Below are 17,326 nucleotides of genomic sequence, written 5' to 3' on the forward strand. Positions count from 1 at the left end.
ATTCATGTGTGATGATGTTAGTCCCCATAGAAGCCATTTAATATAATGAAACCATTTTTTTAAATTTGACCTCACTGTAAAAAATGACCTGTGGTGACCTCTAGGACAATCACAGCCTCATGGAAATTTACAGCCACAAACTACAGACCCTGGGCTCAAAATGTCAAAAGTTTTTGATCCCAAATCCCAGTATGGCTTTTTTTTATGGTGTTCCTCAAGGTCTTGGCATCTTGATGTGGTATTTTGGAGGGATTATTGATCAGCTTTATCAATTCTCGAGTGGTAAAAAAATGGTTAAATTTAGCACCAAATCTGTGTAACAAATGGTATCAACCCAAAAATTGCTGCAACAATTTATAAGACATAATAGAGCATGGGAATGACCATCATATATTTACATTGTTCTAAACCCTAATATAGTTTTAAAATTTTTAATAATTAATTAAATAACTAATTAATTAATTATTTAATTAATTAATTCATGTTTATTTCTGATTTATGACTAGAACAACTTGACACACAGTGCTGAGCTGCCTCTCAAATTAATGTCCAAGACCCAGCTTTCAGATGATGTACATCACTTCTATGTGACATCTACTGAGGGAATTCTCAATGGGTTTTTAACTATGAGCAAAATCTTTCACATTACACACAACAATTTGATTTATTAATAGTATAAAAATTAGTGTAGTTTAAATGGCTACACAGCATTATATCATTATGTCTTCAGCTCTTGGCAAAGCAACAAAATATTGTTTTGTTGTTCATTCTGTAATAAACAATGAAATGTACAGCAGGACTTCAGGCTTTGTTCTTCCTCTTGTGTAACAGTGTTTGTCCTGATCTCACTTACTTTTTTTTTTGTTCTTCTTTTTGCCGTCTGCTTAATTAGCTGACCATTCGACCGGACAGTTAAGGTCCCCGCTCGGACATCAGCTGTGCCCGGCTGGTCACGACTCCCCAGCTAAAACTAATGAGTTACATGGTTGGGATGAATGTGTGGTGGTGGTGGTGGTGGGTGCAGACCGGGTTGCCCAATCACGGCTCTGCCCTGCAGGACTTTGTGGTTTTGTAATGCAGTGATGTCAGAGCAGCTGACTTAACAAGTTGCTGAAGGGAACAGCGAGATGTCCAGCCAGCTGCGACCAGCAGCAGGAAATAAGACTTGACATGGTGTGGAAGAAAAAAGACGAGTGGAAGAAACCAAATAAGGCTTACAGCACAGAGGAACAAAGATATAAGATGAAGATTTTCTCAGATTTTCTCAAATGTTCTCACTGGTTAGCGCAGAAATATTTAGTTTGACTGACTCTTTCTTATCTCACAAATATGTAGGGTTGAAACTGTATTATTTTGAGTCTATTTAATTTTGAAAGAGCAGCCCTTTATCTCTGATTCAAATGTAATTATTAGTATAAACTTTTCAAATGTCAAAATTATATGGAAAAAAAACCCAAATCAAATAAAAGTATGTTATGCAAAATATGTTACATAACAGAAGAAAGAAGAATATTTATGCAAACATTTGAAAGATTTTGAGAGTCACAATTAAAATCACATGAATACTTAGCCTACAGGGTAAGTTACTGTCTAATTTCTCAGTACCAGAATGTGTGAAATATATATTAGGGAAGAAGGCGGAGCCCCAACACATTACTAGTGTAGTGAAAAGACAAAAAACATAATATTTTGTCATTATTTCATCATAAAATGTATCCAATTTTAACTTAAAAAAAACGAAAAAAAAAACGCCTTAAAGGTGCAGCATGTAAGATTTGGTGAAGTGAAGTTGCAGATTGCAACCAACTGTGCCAAGCGTGAAGGAAAATTGTGGCCAATGCAAAAACTTGAATGGCCCTCTCTAGAGCCAGTGTTTGGTTTGTCTGTTCTGGGCTACTGTAGAAACATGGCGGCCAGTTCTGTGAAGAGGACCCGCTCCGTATGTACAGTAGATATAAACGGTTCGTTCTAAGATAACGAATGCACAACAAAATGTTCTTTTCAGGTGATTATAAACTAAAGAAAACACATTTATTATATTCCATTTCATCCAATAGATCCCTTAAATGTTACACACTGTTCCTTTAACTGACACTCACTGCAGATAAAAATGCATTTATGAGTTTCTAAAGGTGTTTAAAAGGAACTTTTCTATAAATATTCCCAAAGAATCCACAAGGAAGTGCATTCAGAGAAACATCTAGCCTACAGTATGTGTCCTTCTGTTAGTCAGATGTCTATCTGAACAAACATCGACCTGAACGTCACACAGCAAAACTTTCCATTGACCGACATCGAACCTGCTGTTATGCAGAACTCCACACCACAACAGAAACAGAGACACAACATGAGCAGACGTCCACACACACACACACACACACAGATGAGTAAATGAGCACTGACCGGATGGCGAGCAGCTCTGTCTTCTCATCTGGATCTTCAGGATGATCTCCTGTAGCAGATATAATAATAGCATTTGGTTTTATATATTTAATTACACTTTTAAATGAATCAGACAGCCTATTAATGAAGTCTGTCTGGCTGTATATTACATAATGAAGTAAATAAAGCCAGACCACTCACGTCCGCTGATCTTGGCGCTGACCCGCTGTGCCAGAGCACCGCTCTGAGCCAGCTGGTCCCTGAAGCTTTGGCCCATGTAGTAGTCGATGTCGTTGGCCCTCAGCAGCTCCTCGAAGGCCTTGGTGGTGTCGCTCAGGTGCTGGGTGAGGATGTTGCACACGCCACGACCCTCTCTCAGCCGCTGGCGGAGGTGAGACAGCTCTCTGGCCTGAGCCTGGATCAGAGTGTCGAATTTACTACACAAAGAGAAAAAGAGAAATGAATGTTAATCCTGACAATCTGTGAAATAATACATTAAAACTAAATAGTACGCTACAAATGAACTGCTGCTGTTGATGTTTGTTATTTCGATCAGCTACCCCTCCAGGAAAAAAATAACTACAGCAAATTTATCAATCAGCCTTCAAATGTTTTTATAAAAGTAATTTGTTTCTGGATTTTCTTTAACAAAGATTATTAAATTATTCCAATTCACGACCACTCAGAAATGTTTCATTTTCTCTAGTTTAGTCAGTTGGTTGTCCTGTCTGAATCTTTTACAGATCATCGTAGCTACTCTCTGCCATTTGTGAGGCAATGTCCAGATGTGACAAAACCAACGGACAGTCCAACCCATGACTTAATGGACTTGGAAATAAAAATGAATAACTACTATACTTTTAGATAGCAGATGTCCCTCTGCTCTTTTTAAACGTAGTTTTGTCTGTATGACCAAGACATTTTCTCAACGATGATAATGCTTTAAAGATCAGTTTCTGTAACTGGCTCAATAGCTTTAACCTAAATTCTGAGTGTTTTTGTCTTTAAAAGGTACAGTGTGTAAAATTTGGCGCCATCTAGTGGTGAGGTTGCAGATTGCAACCAACTGAGTACCCCTACACGGTAACGTGAGCCGCTGAGTGCAAAACCGCAGTAACGCCGTTTGCCTCTCTCAGAGGCCGTCCTTATCATAATAACACTACATTAACGACAGAAGTCAGACGGCGGCTGGCGTTACCACAGTTTTGCACTCTGTGGCTCACACTACCGCAGTTTCACAAGCGTGTCGGAGAATTACGGTGGTCTTTAGGTAACGTAAAAAATGTGAAAGGCTCTCTCTAGAGCCAGTGTTTGGTTTGTCCATTCTGGGCTACTGTAGAAACATGGCTGAGCAACATGACGGACTCAGTGAAGAGGACCCGCTCCCTATGTAGATATGAAGGGCTCATTCTAAGCTAACTAAAACACGATTCTTAGTTTCAGGTAATTAGACACTCATGAAAACATAGTTATAAATATTAAATACAATCAATTTGATTTAATAAATATTATTCCATTTCTGCTAACACTGATAGGAACACAATGAATGCATGTCATGTCTGTTGCCTCTTGTAGCTTCTAATGCATGGGCTCAGGACTCCATGCAGGGTCACTTGTTGTTAGGGGAGATTCCTATGAGGACGTATGAGGACAGCACTAAAGCTTCACTGTAGCTACAGTTTGGTCTCACATGGCAAATGGGACGGCGTGTTCCATTCTCGTGTCAGATAATCCCCTCTGACTGTCTGTCAGGCAGCTGAGTTTACATAAAAACATCTGTGGTTCCACTTGATTAACATGGATGGACTGATACTGACGGGATGCTTCGTGGCTGCACTGATTAATGGACAGGACTGACCTGTATCAGTAGGCTACGGTAAAAAGTTATTATTTTCTTGTTCTAGATAGTTTTATATGATCTTAATTAAAAGGACCATACCAGCATTTTTTGCATGTTTTAGCCCATGTATGGAAATAATTTATTTTGTAAAAACTCAAAAAGTGGAACCGTTATATACTTAAAATGCAAAGATAAACGGGCCTTTATTTTAAACATTTCGTCTGTTTTATAAGCTCATCCTCTCTTGTTCGAATTTGCTGTTGATGCAAATTCAGCACTTTAATTTACATGTTTGTTTTTTTATAAATTCAGTATAATTATATAGTCCATTTCTGTAGCACTGTTTCCATCAGTACAACAACAGATTCATGTCATTTTGTGTTGTGTAATCATGTTATTTATAAGCACTTCTACTTCCACAAATATTCGGTCAATATTAAGATACCATCAATATAACTCAACACTTCCTCTACAGATGTTTCAAATCAAAAGCCTTGCATCACTCAAAGGGCACAATTCCTCTCTTTCCTGGTAGGCTTTTAATTTGAAACATGTCCAGGAGGTGCATTTCACCCCCTGCCCATCAACACAGCAGCTGGAAAAAAAAACTCTACAAGGTACAGGAGGATCAGGAGAGACACAACATTGTAAAAAATAATCTTAGGAGGGAACCAGCAATGAAGTGCCACGATGTGTCAGATTCACTGGTACTTGATTAGTTATGTAATCCTGTCATGTCCTTTTGAAGTTTGCATAAAGGTGTTTTTTCTTTTTCATTCTTTATTTCTTCAGATTTAATCTATCTTTTTTCACAGTTTTCTTGACTTTGAAGGTGCTGTTGATAACATTGATAACATTCAGCCACTAGATGTCCCATCTCCCTCCCAGTTCCATTGCATTTACTTCACAACAAGTGGTTGCCAGCCACTTACTGTCAATTTCAGCCATTTATCCTTTTTTTTGTAATATTAACAGACGACACAGAGATACCACGTGATACCAACGTTGTTATACGATTGGCTTACAAGCCTTGTTAGACGTGGGAACCAAACGTCAGATATCTTCCACAGAGATAAACAAAACATTAATTTTGGACCCGCTAACATTTTTTAATGATTAATTCACAATAATATTTTTTTTCAGGAAAAGCCATACTTTTGTGTGGCACCTTTCTAAAAGCTCTGTGGATGTATTATTTTTTTTAAATATTTGTCTACCTAAAAATGTTATCAATAAGGTCTTCCTTATTGAAGCTGCTGATCATGTATATAGGTATAAACTTTCCAAATATAAAAGGGAAATTGTAGTTTCCTGTGACTCACCCCGGCCAGGTGGCAGACTTTAAGTCCTCGCTGACAGACTTTTTGCCTCCTTTCCTCAGTTGGTCCTCCAGTGCGTCCACGCGGGACACCAGCTCCTGCAGGCCCTTGTCTGGGTGAGGGTGACTGGGCGAAGCCAGAGGACCTCCGTCGGACGACTGCCAGCCCTCGTCGTCCTCCGCCCCGCTCTGGGAGGGCGAGGCCTTGAAGGACCAGTTGACCTTGCGAGGTGTGGAGGGTCCGTAGTCACTGGAGGTGGAGAGGGACCGGAGCCGGCTCTGGAGGCCGCGGATCACTCCCTGAGAGCGGGACAGCTGGGAGCGGAGGTCCTCGACGAGACGCTGGAGAGACTCATCTCCGTCACCGGTGCTCTGGGTGGTGGTTTTAGTGAAGGTGGAGGCGCTGCTGCTGCTGCCAGCAGGCCACCACTGGGAACCACAGTCCAGAGATGTGCACATCTCCAGGTCATCAAACTCTGTCAGGGAACACACAGCACACACATTCATCAGTTTACTATAAGCTTTCCAATGTTTTCTTTATTGTCACATACACTCTGGTGCCAGTTGATTAGGTCCACCTAAATAGAACTAATGTGTGTGTATGAAGGTTATTTAAACTGTTTTAAGATGAGTTTAAGGCCATTTTAAAGGCTGTTATAAAGGTCTAATATATTATACACCTGTATACTGTAACTGAGGTTCTGCATCCTGGAAAAGTGCAATACAATTAAAATATATGTTTGAACTTTAAACTATATACAACTGTAGTATAAAGATATATTATAGAGATAGAATCTGATAATAACATGGACTGTATAATTAAAATATGAATAATATAATTAATTACAGGGTTTGCAGATCGGTGTGCTGAGGATCTCATCGCTGCTTTTTGCAGATGATGTGGTCCTGTTGGCATCATCGGTCTGCGACCTCCAGCACTCACTGGATCGGTTCGCAGCCGAGTGTGACGCAGTCGGGATGAGAATCAGCACCTCTAAATCTGAGGCCATGGTTCTCAGCAGGAAACCGGTGGTTTGCCTACTCCGGGTAGGGAATGAGTCCTTACCCCAAGTGAAGGAGTTTAAGTATCTCGGGGTCTTGTTCGCGAGTGAGGGGACGATGGAACGTGAGATTGGTCGGAGAATCGGAGCAGCAGGGGCGGTATTGCATTCGCTTTACCGCACCGTTGTGACGAAAAGAGAGCTGAGCCGGAAGGCAAAGCTCTCGATCTACCGTTCAATCTTCGTTCCTACTCTCACCTATGGTCATGAGGGTTGGGTCATGACCGAAAGAACGAGGTCGCGGGTCCAAGCGGCCGAAATGGGTTTCCTCAGGAGGGTGGCTGGCGTCTCCCTTAGAGATAGGGTAAGAAGCTCAGTCATCCGTGAGGGACTCGGAGTAGAGTCCTTGCTCCTTTGCGTCGAAAGGAGCCAGTTGAGGTGGTTCGGGCATCTAGCACGGATGCCTCCTGGGCGCCTCCCTTGGGAGGTGTTCCAGGCACGACCAGCTGGGAGGAGACCACGGGGAAGACCCAGGACTAGATGGAGAGATTATATCTCTACTCTGGCCTGGGAACGCCTCGGGATCCCCCAGTCAGAGCTGGTTAATGTGGCCCGGGAAAGGGAAGTTTGGGGTCCCCTGCTGGAGCTGTTGCCCCCGCGACCCGATCCCGGATAAGCGGTTGAAGATGGATGGATGGATAATATAATTACTAATATAATAAGAATACCTTTATTTGTATAGCATTTCCATTAACATAGTTTGCACTATTGAACAAATAACATGGGAGAAAGTCATAAATTACTAATATTAATAAAATTATTTAAAAGTAAAAACAGATTCAATTATATTAAACTGTTATGGTATGTGTATAGTATTTAAAAAGGTGTGTTTTTGGCTTGATGTTTAAATGCAAATATGCATAAACAGCATCATATTTTAATGTGCAGATGCTACTGTTTACCGTCCTTTGCTTCCCTCTAGTGTCTTTATGATGCTAATACAACTGCCCAGCAGGAAATGTATTGATAATGTATGTTTTAAAGAACATAACTCTTAGCAAACAATTCATATTTTTGTTTCCTTTACTTTCTTTGGGTCGAGTAAATTTAAAATTCAGTTCTCAGAGAACTGCATAGCCAGTCCTGAGAAATTTGGTGCCCTCGGCAAGATTTTAGCTCGTGCCTCTTGCATTCCGCCACTAATCATTGTGTTCGTACACTCACACAGACACGGCATAGCTTCATGTCTTTGAGATCAAGCTGTGCAGATCACACTTAAAAGAATGATGACTTGATTCGCCGCGGTGATGCTGCGGGCAAACCAGAAAATAGAGGCCTATTTAATAATAGGCTACATAGTTATGTTGTTGTGGGCTTTTTTTTAATGTTTCGAAATAATAGTATTAAAACAGTATTAGTAAAAACTAGTAAAAAAATATAAATTTAGATTTTTTTTTCCCCCTCATTTGGGGCGCCCCTATGGATGGATGCCGCCCCTATTCGCCTATACCACCTATGCTTAGGGCTGGCTTTGGTTCACCAGCCCTCATGTAGCCGGTGTGTAACAGTGGGACGTACCTGGGCTGCTGGTGTCTTCCCTCTCGGCCTCGTTCTCACTGCGGCCGCAGGTCTCGTAGCCCATGTCCTGCAGGTCCACCTGGACCTGCTTACTGTCCTGCTGCACTGTTGTCTCCGCTGCAGACACACAGAAGAAGAAGAAGAAGAAGCTTTACTCCAGTGTGTTTGCAGTTGACATCATTGGCATCCATTTGATTTGATTTTTGATAATTGATATGCTTGTTTTTCTTATTTTGCTAAATAGATATAGATGCAATCACACATTATTGACACACAACATATAAGACTTTAGATGAGTCCTCAGTGTGTCCACTCACTGAGCAGCTCCCTGTAGTCTTTGAGCTGCTCGGCCTGAGCCTGCACCGTGGCCTCAGACACCATCAGCCTCTCCTGCAGCTCTTTGCTGTTCTGCTGCAGACGACCCGTCTTCTCACGCGTCCCTGAGGACACGGCGCCCTGTGGCTGACCCGCTGACAGCTTGCTGTCCAGGACGTCCTAGATGACAAGCAGGAGAAGACATTAAAAAAGGCAATGGATTTATTTGCAGGGACAGTTTTAGTCCTTGTGGAGTCAGGACCTGTCTGTTCTACCTGTGAGGAGTTGGTGAGCAGGTGCAGTGACTCAGGTCTCTTGGCTCTCTGGATGTTGGTCTGCGACAAAGATAGCTCGCCGTCCCAGGCGTCCCACATCTCAGAGCTTTCCTCCTCCTCCTCTACATCCTCCTCCACCCCTTCTATGGTCACATCCAACTCCTCCTCCTCCTCCTCATCCTCCTCTTCGCCGTCCAACACCTCCTGTTCATCACTCTGCTGTTTACTGTCAGGCTGCAGGCCTTCAGTCAGCTGATGCTTTAGATATCCGTTCTCTGCTTGAAGGCTGAACAGAGCTTTCCTTTAATACACACCGAGAGAGATGAACGGTTAGAAATAACCTGGTGCCCTCTAGTGGACAAAGAAATTGCCTAATGCATCTTTAACAAATATATAGTTTAATTTTTAAAAAAGGGTGCAGTACTTCTCTAAAACAGCTGGTCACTGTAGTTTTTATCAAAAGGAGGAAAAAGTGCATTTGTTTGGGACTATTTTCAGCGGCGGATGAATCCATATTTGGTGCTCTAGTGAGTTATTTGTAGCAGCAGGACGGTATAGGTGGGATTGAGTCAAAACAAACTACAGTGTGTGTGTTCATGGTGATGAAGGAACATGTCACCCAGTGCTACAGTGTGGCTCATTGATGTGTTTTTAATAGTTTTTGAACAACAATGGAGCTCTATGGCACAGAGGAAGAAGTACACATTCAGCCTTATATTCTTATGGTAATCGTCTTACCTCATCTGTGACAGTGAGGAGAAGCCGGCCTTCTCCAGCTGAGCCTTCAGCTCTCCCAGCTCTCTCTCCACCGCCCTCTTCTGCTCCACCAGCTGTTTGACCTCTATCAGTCCCTGACCTTCAAACAACAGATCCTGGGATGGAGGCTTTCCTGCGCCTCCAGAAGAACCCTGTTTGGACAGACAGTTTCTGAATTATTAGCTACGAGCCCCTGAGGTGGAACTTACTATATAAGAGCACAGCCAAGAAGAATTACAGTTGTGTTATTGAATGCATCTTTAATGTAAATTGATCAGAAATACAAGATAAAACATCAAAGTTCACAGCAGCTTCATGCCCTCAGACATAAATCTGTTTCCCGACGACAGTTAGTTTGAATTGTTGATACTCCTGACACAACGTTTTAGAATGGATTTTAAGATATTTCATTTATACTTTATTCCGTGTATGCATTTTGTTGCAGTGCATTTATCAGAATGTCAGAATATCTACACAAATAAACATTAGATCTAAATATAAACTCCAAAATAGCTGAATCTTTCTCTCAGTTATTCAACGAGAACCACACACATAAAGGGCCAGACTTTTCAGAATAAAAGTACACAACAAAATGCGACATAAACAGTAAAAAGAAATACCACACAACAGTTACAAAATCACAGAAATAATGATTGTATTAAAGGGAGTTTAAAGGGAAATCTAAAAAAAAATTGTTTTAATAAAGGGTAAAAAACATCTAAGCTCTCTTATTAGATAACTATTAAAACTATTTACTGCTAAAATCCTCATTCATCCCTCTGAGATCCTCTCGGCCCTTGACTAACTTCATCAATAGAAATAAAAGTTTGTCAACTTTATCCTGGGATGTTTAACCTCCATTCCCTTTAAATCCCCTCTTTAATAGCTTCAAAGTTCTTAAAAATCTTCAGAAAGGTAAGCTGTATAACATGAGTTTGTAATGATAGATGGTGAATCAAGCATCAATAGAATTCAGAGCTTTATGAGAGTTCATTCAGACGTTCAGATCAAACGTATTCCTACCTTGGTGTTGGCCACAGACCGGACCCCCAGTTTGGACTCCTCTTCATCAACGCTCTCAGTGTACTCGCTGTTCAAATCATCATCAGCCTCGTCCTCATCCTCTGAGCTCAGTTCTGCAAGAAGTCGGAGAAAAAATAAGTTAAATTTCTGCCATTAGAAAGACTTTTTTTACATCTCTCTCAACTTCAGTTGTCTGTTTACTTTGTGACTACTGTGACTACTTGTGCAATTCAGAAAAACCAGCAACCATCCTACTAAGTGTCACACTGTCAACACGGAGATAACATCTGTTTATTTCTGAAATAGCTGCTCATCCGGATCAGCTGACATTCTTCTCTTTCATCACGATGCAATTTAATGCAAAATCTGTTACGGAGCAGAACTTCCATGAGTTTAACTGTATGTACTGTACATATGAAGAGCTGGTAGGTCACTGATATGAGGATCCTTCTGTTATTAACTGCACTTGATTGTGATTAAACTTCAATATTCAGTATGAAGCCACTGAAAATACTTTACGGACAGAACGGACCAATAGGAGAGATGGATTTTGAAAATTTAAGATGTGTAAACAGGACAGGATTATGGGTAATCTGAGTCTGGGGAATTTTACATGCAGTGAGCTAAATCATGGCCTTGAACTTCTCTTGAATGTACTGGTGATGAAATGAATCAAAGGCTGAGGCAGGTCTGTCTCTTATTAGCATCATCAGAGCCATATTAATTTCCCTGAACTAAGTAACCTCTGTGTTTCATTACTGCTTGGATTTGGTCTCATATGAATATGAATTCCAAGGCTGTAAAAGCCATTGACGTCATGTCCTCAGTATTGATTCTGTGATTTTTCTTTCTACTGTTACAGAAAAATGTGTGGGTTTTTAAATTGGTTCGATTGATTGGGATATTCTTTAAAATATTTATCGTATATGTGACTATTTTAGGCAAGTTAAATTAAAATAGAATTGGGGGAGTTATTGTTTCTCCACCAGAATTATATTACTAACAGTGTGGAGAATTGTTACCCTTTTTAGAACATCATGTGGGGGCAAATATAATTGCGAATAATGTAGGGAGACTAGTCAAACATTTCTTGGGGAATTGCTTTGCAAACTGAAAACCAGGAATGACCTGATATTTATGTTCTATTAACTGCCATTCAAATTGGAGTTAATTATCCTATACATATCATATAAAACATTTGTTTTTTGGTGACTGAGTACATACGTATATGTGTTCATGTATGTAGTGGAGACAGATGTACTGTAAGGATGTCACTGTAGAAACTGGGAGGTCATAAAACAACTTGGGCCAGTGTGCAGATATAAAAGTAAACTGTTATTTCAAACCTCCTAAAATCACAAATGCATGATGCAATATAGCACAGGTTTATTTATTGAAACCGCTCAATTACACGTTAGGGTCTGAAAATGTATAAATAAAATATAATTTCTTCAATCCCACAAATGTGGCTAAAACTTTTATGGAGTCTGCGCAGACACACACTTTACATTCTTTAGTTTAATGGGAAGATCAATAAGAAGAAATAAACATTCATACTTACTGTGCTCCAGTGTGACACTCAATCATATGATAATATTCATCAATATTGAACCACAGAGGTGGAACTGATGGTTGTTGAATTGCACAGAGTCTCATTAAATCACAAAAGCAAACTCATATTTGCAAACATTTTCTCCATAAAAGACAGCTGTAGACTAAGTACACAGAATCATAATCACATAAAGGCAATATGTGGAATGTGATTATATTTTCATTATATTATTTCATATTGTTCAGTAAAACAAACTTGAGTTTTCCGCAGCATTCAGAAACAGACTCATTCAAGCTGTTGAACATGCAAAGGCACCCACACATAAAGTAATATATTATAACTGGCATACGTAACCAAACACAAAACATTTACAACCCCATTTCACAGAGTGAATGATGCTTTGACTCATACAAAATAGAAAATATGTTTAAGAGGAAGCAGTTTTTAACATTTAACTGCACTGAAACATTAAAACAATTAAATAAAACATGGCCATCACTCAAGACAAAACCCAATGTGAAGATTTTTGTTCCGACATGATCAAATTATTAGAAAAACATCTTATATTTACAAAATTAATTATTAAAACAAAAATTATTCAAGCAAGTTTCAGACTTTTAGTCTTAAATGGTGCAATCATCGATTACAATTGATCTTTGATGAATATCAGGACATTTGTTATTAGTATTTATCAATTATTTTTTGTATCTTTTATTTATTTATTTACTTTTTGCTGTATTTTGGAATATGACCTCCACCGACCTCTTTTTTATAGGTGCATATTTCCTTCTATGCTCAACCCCTCACTCAACAAGAGCCCTGCTTTTTGTGCACAAGCTTCAAAATTACAATCGATTACAGTCACGATCCTTTACTGTAAAAGTCAGAACGATACTGAACTACCGAGGCTACAGCCATGGTAAAAAATGTCAGCCTCTCCTTGACTTTTTAAGATTTTTCTTTCACTGATCTGTTTTCTATACACTCCTGTTACAAATTAAGCAAGTTATTGCAGTGATATTGGGATCTTAAAGGAGCAGTGTGTAGAATTTAGTGGCATCTAGTGGTGAGCCTACATTCTGGGCTACTGTAGAAACATGGTGGTACAACATGACGGGCTCAGTGGAAGAGGACCCGCAAGTGGGCAACCTCAGGGTCTGAGAAGTGAAGCCAATGCAGAAGTGCCTTAAACTTGCATTCTTTCTAACAGCCAGCAGGGGGCGACTCCTCTGGTTGCAAAAAGAAGTCTGATTGTATAGAAGTCTATGAGAAAATGAGCCTACTTCTCACTTGATTTATTACCTCAGTAAACATTGTAAACATGATTTTATTGTCTCAATCACTAGTTTCAAGTCTTCTTCAATACAGCATGATGTTCATTTAGTAAATTATGGTCCCATTTAGAGTCAAATAGACCATAAAGTAGAGTATGCTTTAGGGTGTGGCTACCTTGTGATTGACAGGTCGCTACCACGGCGTTGTTCGGTCTGAGAGTCGTCTCTGTTTTCGTCTTACAACTTTAACAGTTTCACAGTGTGTTTTCAGTTTATGAAAGTTAATTATAACTTCATATAATTCATATAATTATGAATATTATATTCCATTTCTGCCAATAGATCCCCCAAAATGCTACACACTGGCCGTTTAAAATGGGTTACACTCATGAAGTTGTGAGGCTTTTTGCTTTCAAACTATTTAAAGTTCGTCAGGGTTGAGTCAATATTTAACCCGATGTCATAAGATCTAAAAGAGGTCAAACAAAACCATGCTGCTTGTTAAGGGCTTTAAACTTTTACAATTAACTGTGTCATTAATGAAGGTTAAGAAGTGTTAAAAAGCGTGCAGTCCTGTGGTGAGTACTGAATGACAACTGTTGAAAATGTCACCAACACTGGTTACAATGCAAACATGTTCAGTCGTATTTACACCCAGACGGTCCCATGTGTTAAAGTCTGTTAAATCGCTACCACCACCACCACAGCAGCAGGAGCCCCACACCACAGCCACGGCTCCCTGATGCCGTTACAGATACTGTCCCATGCTTCTCTGATGCCCACCTCCAAACTCAGGCTGCCTGCCGTTGGGCCGATCGCGGCCCAGGACGGGACCCCTGGCCGGGGGACCGGCCTGCTGGACCAGGCTCTCCCTCAGCTCCTGGACCTCCTGGGTCAACCGTTCCACAAGCGTGAGACCGGAGGGCTCCACCATCTGCCGCTGGAAGTCCTGCACAACACACACACACACACACAGGAGACCATGACAGGTATTCACACACATGCATTAGTAAGCAACACATATACAACATAAAATATTGGTTTAACAGAGGACAGAAAGCTGCAGCTGCATCTTCAAAACTGGAGTCTGGAAAGCACTGTCATGATTTTGAATATTTGCTTCTTCTTGTGTGAGCATGTATGTTAAGATCAAATTAAAAACATCATATGAAACATAGAGGGATCCGTCTCACTGACCCTGATGATCTCCTCCTTCACATGCAGCGTCATGGTGAGGGAGTCCACCCTGGTGGCCTGACCCCAGCTCAGCTCCCGGCTCTCCTTCTCCCTCCTCAGAGCCAGTCGCAGCTCTTCCTGCATGGCCTGGAGCTCCACGGCCGAGTCTGAGTCGGACCTCGATCCGACACCTGAGCTCAGCTGCCTGCGGAGCTCCTGGAGTCTCCCCGTCTGCTCGGTCATCACCTCTCCGAGTCGGCCCGCAGAGTCCTGGAAAGAGAGTGGTGTCATTTTTTTTCCACATATACGACTTCATATTGAACCTTCTACTGATCTCCTCTGCTCTACCTGAATGTACTGGTCCCTGGAGCTGATGGTTCTGAGTAGATCCTGGACCTGCTCCTGGTGCTCCTGGGCCTGGTGGGACCGGTCGGCCAGAACCTCCTGGAAGAGGCGGTCTTTGAGCTGGAGGCGGACCTTCAGCTCCTCCAGAACGTCGCTGGGAGCTGATTGGATCTGAGCCAGTAGGGAGCAGCGCAGGTCCTGCAGCCGAGGGATGAAGAAACATGAGTCCACAGCGAGAAAATTAACAGAGTCAGGATGTCAGGATAACAACTATCTGTGTTTTTTTGTGTTGTTTTTAACTGCTCAAACTGAAAAAAGCAAATTTTCCTTGAATCTCTGATGTTATTTTAAAAAACAGTACGCCCTTATTGTGAAAATCTTGAATTGTCTGAGTGCTAATCATAGGATTGTACTTATAATTGATAGACATGACAACTATGGCCACAGTCACAGACATAGTGAAAAAGACATTTTCTTCTGCAGCTACACTTCATTTAAAGGTGAGGAACTTATTATAACTGATATTAATGTGTTAGTAAATCCACTTCCTGTCGGTACCTGGGCCTCCTGCGTGCGAGCGTGCAGCGCCGCCTGCAGCTGGCCGATGATGCCGTCTCTCTCTCTCAGGACGCTGCTCTGTCTCTGTTCGCTCTCCTGCTGCTGCCGCTGGACGTTCCTCCAGGCGTCGCACACTTGCTCCAGCTCCACGGCCTTACCACGCAGCAGCACCTCCAGGCTCTGACACACACAAACACACATATGACCAACAGTGAGAGGTGGAGGTGGCAGAGGGAGAGGGAGAAGAAGTGTGATGTGTGTGTGTGTTCTTACAGTGATGGTCTCCTCGTTGTTGGAGAGGACGCAGCGCTGTCTCTCCAGGTCTCTCTCCTTCTCTCTGTGCAGCAGCTGAAGCCGACGAGTGTCCTCCTCTTTCTCCTCCATGCTGCGGAACTTGTCGTCCACTGCTCGCTGGGGTTGGGCAAAAAAAAGCATCAATCATCACCGAACCTGACAGTTTAGATTTAGCATGACCCGTATTAAACTGAGTTTTGACCTGAGCCTTGGGCTGTAATCACAGTGTGTCTTATTTTACCACTAGGAGTCCTCCAAAATGGCACTAAAAGTTTCTGGATTTTTTATCTCAATGCTTTCCTGAGTAAATAAAGGTTGAACAAAATAAACTAGAATTACTGCCTCACGGTTGTATGCCTCCACCAACCAGTCAAATTTCAGTTTACATCCATGCCTGTCCAAAATGTCATCACTTCATCATTTTATCCTATTAGACATTTGTGTGAAAATGTCAGAATTAGAATATGAAATCCTAAGTTATAGCCAAAAACATGCTTTGTGAAGTCACAGTGACCTTCGACCACCAAATTCTAATCAGTTCATCCTTGAGTCCAAGTGGACGTTTGTGCCAAATTTGAAGAAATTCCCTGAGATATCGCGTTTATGAGATATCACATTCACGAGAACGGTCCGTACGGATGGACAACCCGAAAACATAATGCCTCCGGCCACGACTACCGCCGACGCAGAGGCATGAAAATTACCCGAGGAACTGGAGCACGAATTAAATTAGACTACATAAATGAATAGATAAATAAACCCATGATGACGACTTGTATTTTCTGTTGTTAGAATAGATTTGGTTTTATTTTGTGCACAAAAAAATCGGATGTTATTGTGACGTTTGTGGAACTGAAATACAAGGTGGATACACAATATAGTGTTCATACACCAGCCACAAATAAAAAACAACTCACACAAGTTGGTGTGTGTGTGTGTGTGTATGTGTGTGTGTGTGCTGTTTACCTCCAGAGCTCGGTCTCTCTCCTTGATACGCTGGCGGAGTTTCTGAAGCAGAGAGTCTCTCTTCTCCTTAGGATCCTCTGACAGCTCACAGTAGTCCTGATTGAAAACAAATAGTCAGTCGGTGCACACCAGCGTGTGTGTGTTTGTGCGTGTTTGTACATGCACTCTGTGGCCAGCCTTTACTTCTTCAAGGAGGACGTTTTCCAAGTTTTCCAAGTTTAAAATAAGATTACTACTTAGTGTGTGTGTGTGTGTGTGTGTGTGTGTTGGCGTCATAAAAACAGAAAAAGTGGGGCCCGAAAATGTATTTAAAAGTGGCAGAGCCTGGGTGTGGTAGGCTGTGACATCTTTCAGTCAAGTAAACATGCCTCCAAATCTATCTATTTAATGAAAAATCTAAAACAAATAGGCTACCACATTAGAAGAAGTGAAACCATCAACAGAGATTCTAAATTCTTTTAGAAACAAATGTGGAACTACTGAGTCACTACAGTTCAGTTTGAGCTGAGTTTTCTTGGAGCATCTAGTGGTCGGCGGAGGAACTTCCACATTCAGCTGTGGAGTTTTCTGTTTGGCATGTAAAGCATGAAAAGTATCTGCACAGCACTTTCCTGTGATGTGACCTCTATTTGAATCCTGTGAATGTTAGTAAGTGTTGGTGCAGGTTTATGTA

At 41.3% G+C, this 17,326-nt stretch overlaps 1 protein-coding gene across 11 annotated transcripts in view; it reads right to left on the minus strand.

The window, feature by feature from the left end:
• The window catches only part of pde4dip (phosphodiesterase 4D interacting protein), a 125,245-nt gene that overhangs the window by 22,386 nt on the left and 85,533 nt on the right, over positions 1 to 17,326 (minus strand). For all 11 annotated transcript variants that reach the window (XM_074636370.1, XM_074636368.1, XM_074636369.1 and 8 more), the window contains 14 exons: positions 16,654 to 16,749; positions 15,667 to 15,804; positions 15,394 to 15,573; positions 14,839 to 15,033; positions 14,512 to 14,760; positions 14,098 to 14,263; positions 10,489 to 10,601; positions 9,448 to 9,617; positions 8,710 to 9,010; positions 8,437 to 8,614; positions 8,120 to 8,236; positions 5,545 to 6,016; positions 2,584 to 2,819; positions 2,404 to 2,452 (listed from right to left, as the gene is read on the minus strand). In XM_074636370.1, coding sequence (XP_074492471.1) covers positions 2,404 to 2,452; positions 2,584 to 2,819; positions 5,545 to 6,016; positions 8,120 to 8,236; positions 8,437 to 8,614; positions 8,710 to 9,010; positions 9,448 to 9,617; positions 10,489 to 10,601; positions 14,098 to 14,263; positions 14,512 to 14,760; positions 14,839 to 15,033; positions 15,394 to 15,573; positions 15,667 to 15,804; positions 16,654 to 16,749 — 2,660 coding nt within the window. The remainder of the gene's footprint in view (positions 1 to 2,403; positions 2,453 to 2,583; positions 2,820 to 5,544; positions 6,017 to 8,119; positions 8,237 to 8,436; positions 8,615 to 8,709; positions 9,011 to 9,447; positions 9,618 to 10,488; positions 10,602 to 14,097; positions 14,264 to 14,511; positions 14,761 to 14,838; positions 15,034 to 15,393; positions 15,574 to 15,666; positions 15,805 to 16,653; positions 16,750 to 17,326) is intronic.

Source organism: Sebastes fasciatus, chromosome 5, assembly GCF_043250625.1.
Source record: "Sebastes fasciatus isolate fSebFas1 chromosome 5, fSebFas1.pri, whole genome shotgun sequence".
Lineage (NCBI taxonomy): Eukaryota > Metazoa > Chordata > Actinopteri > Perciformes > Sebastidae > Sebastes > Sebastes fasciatus.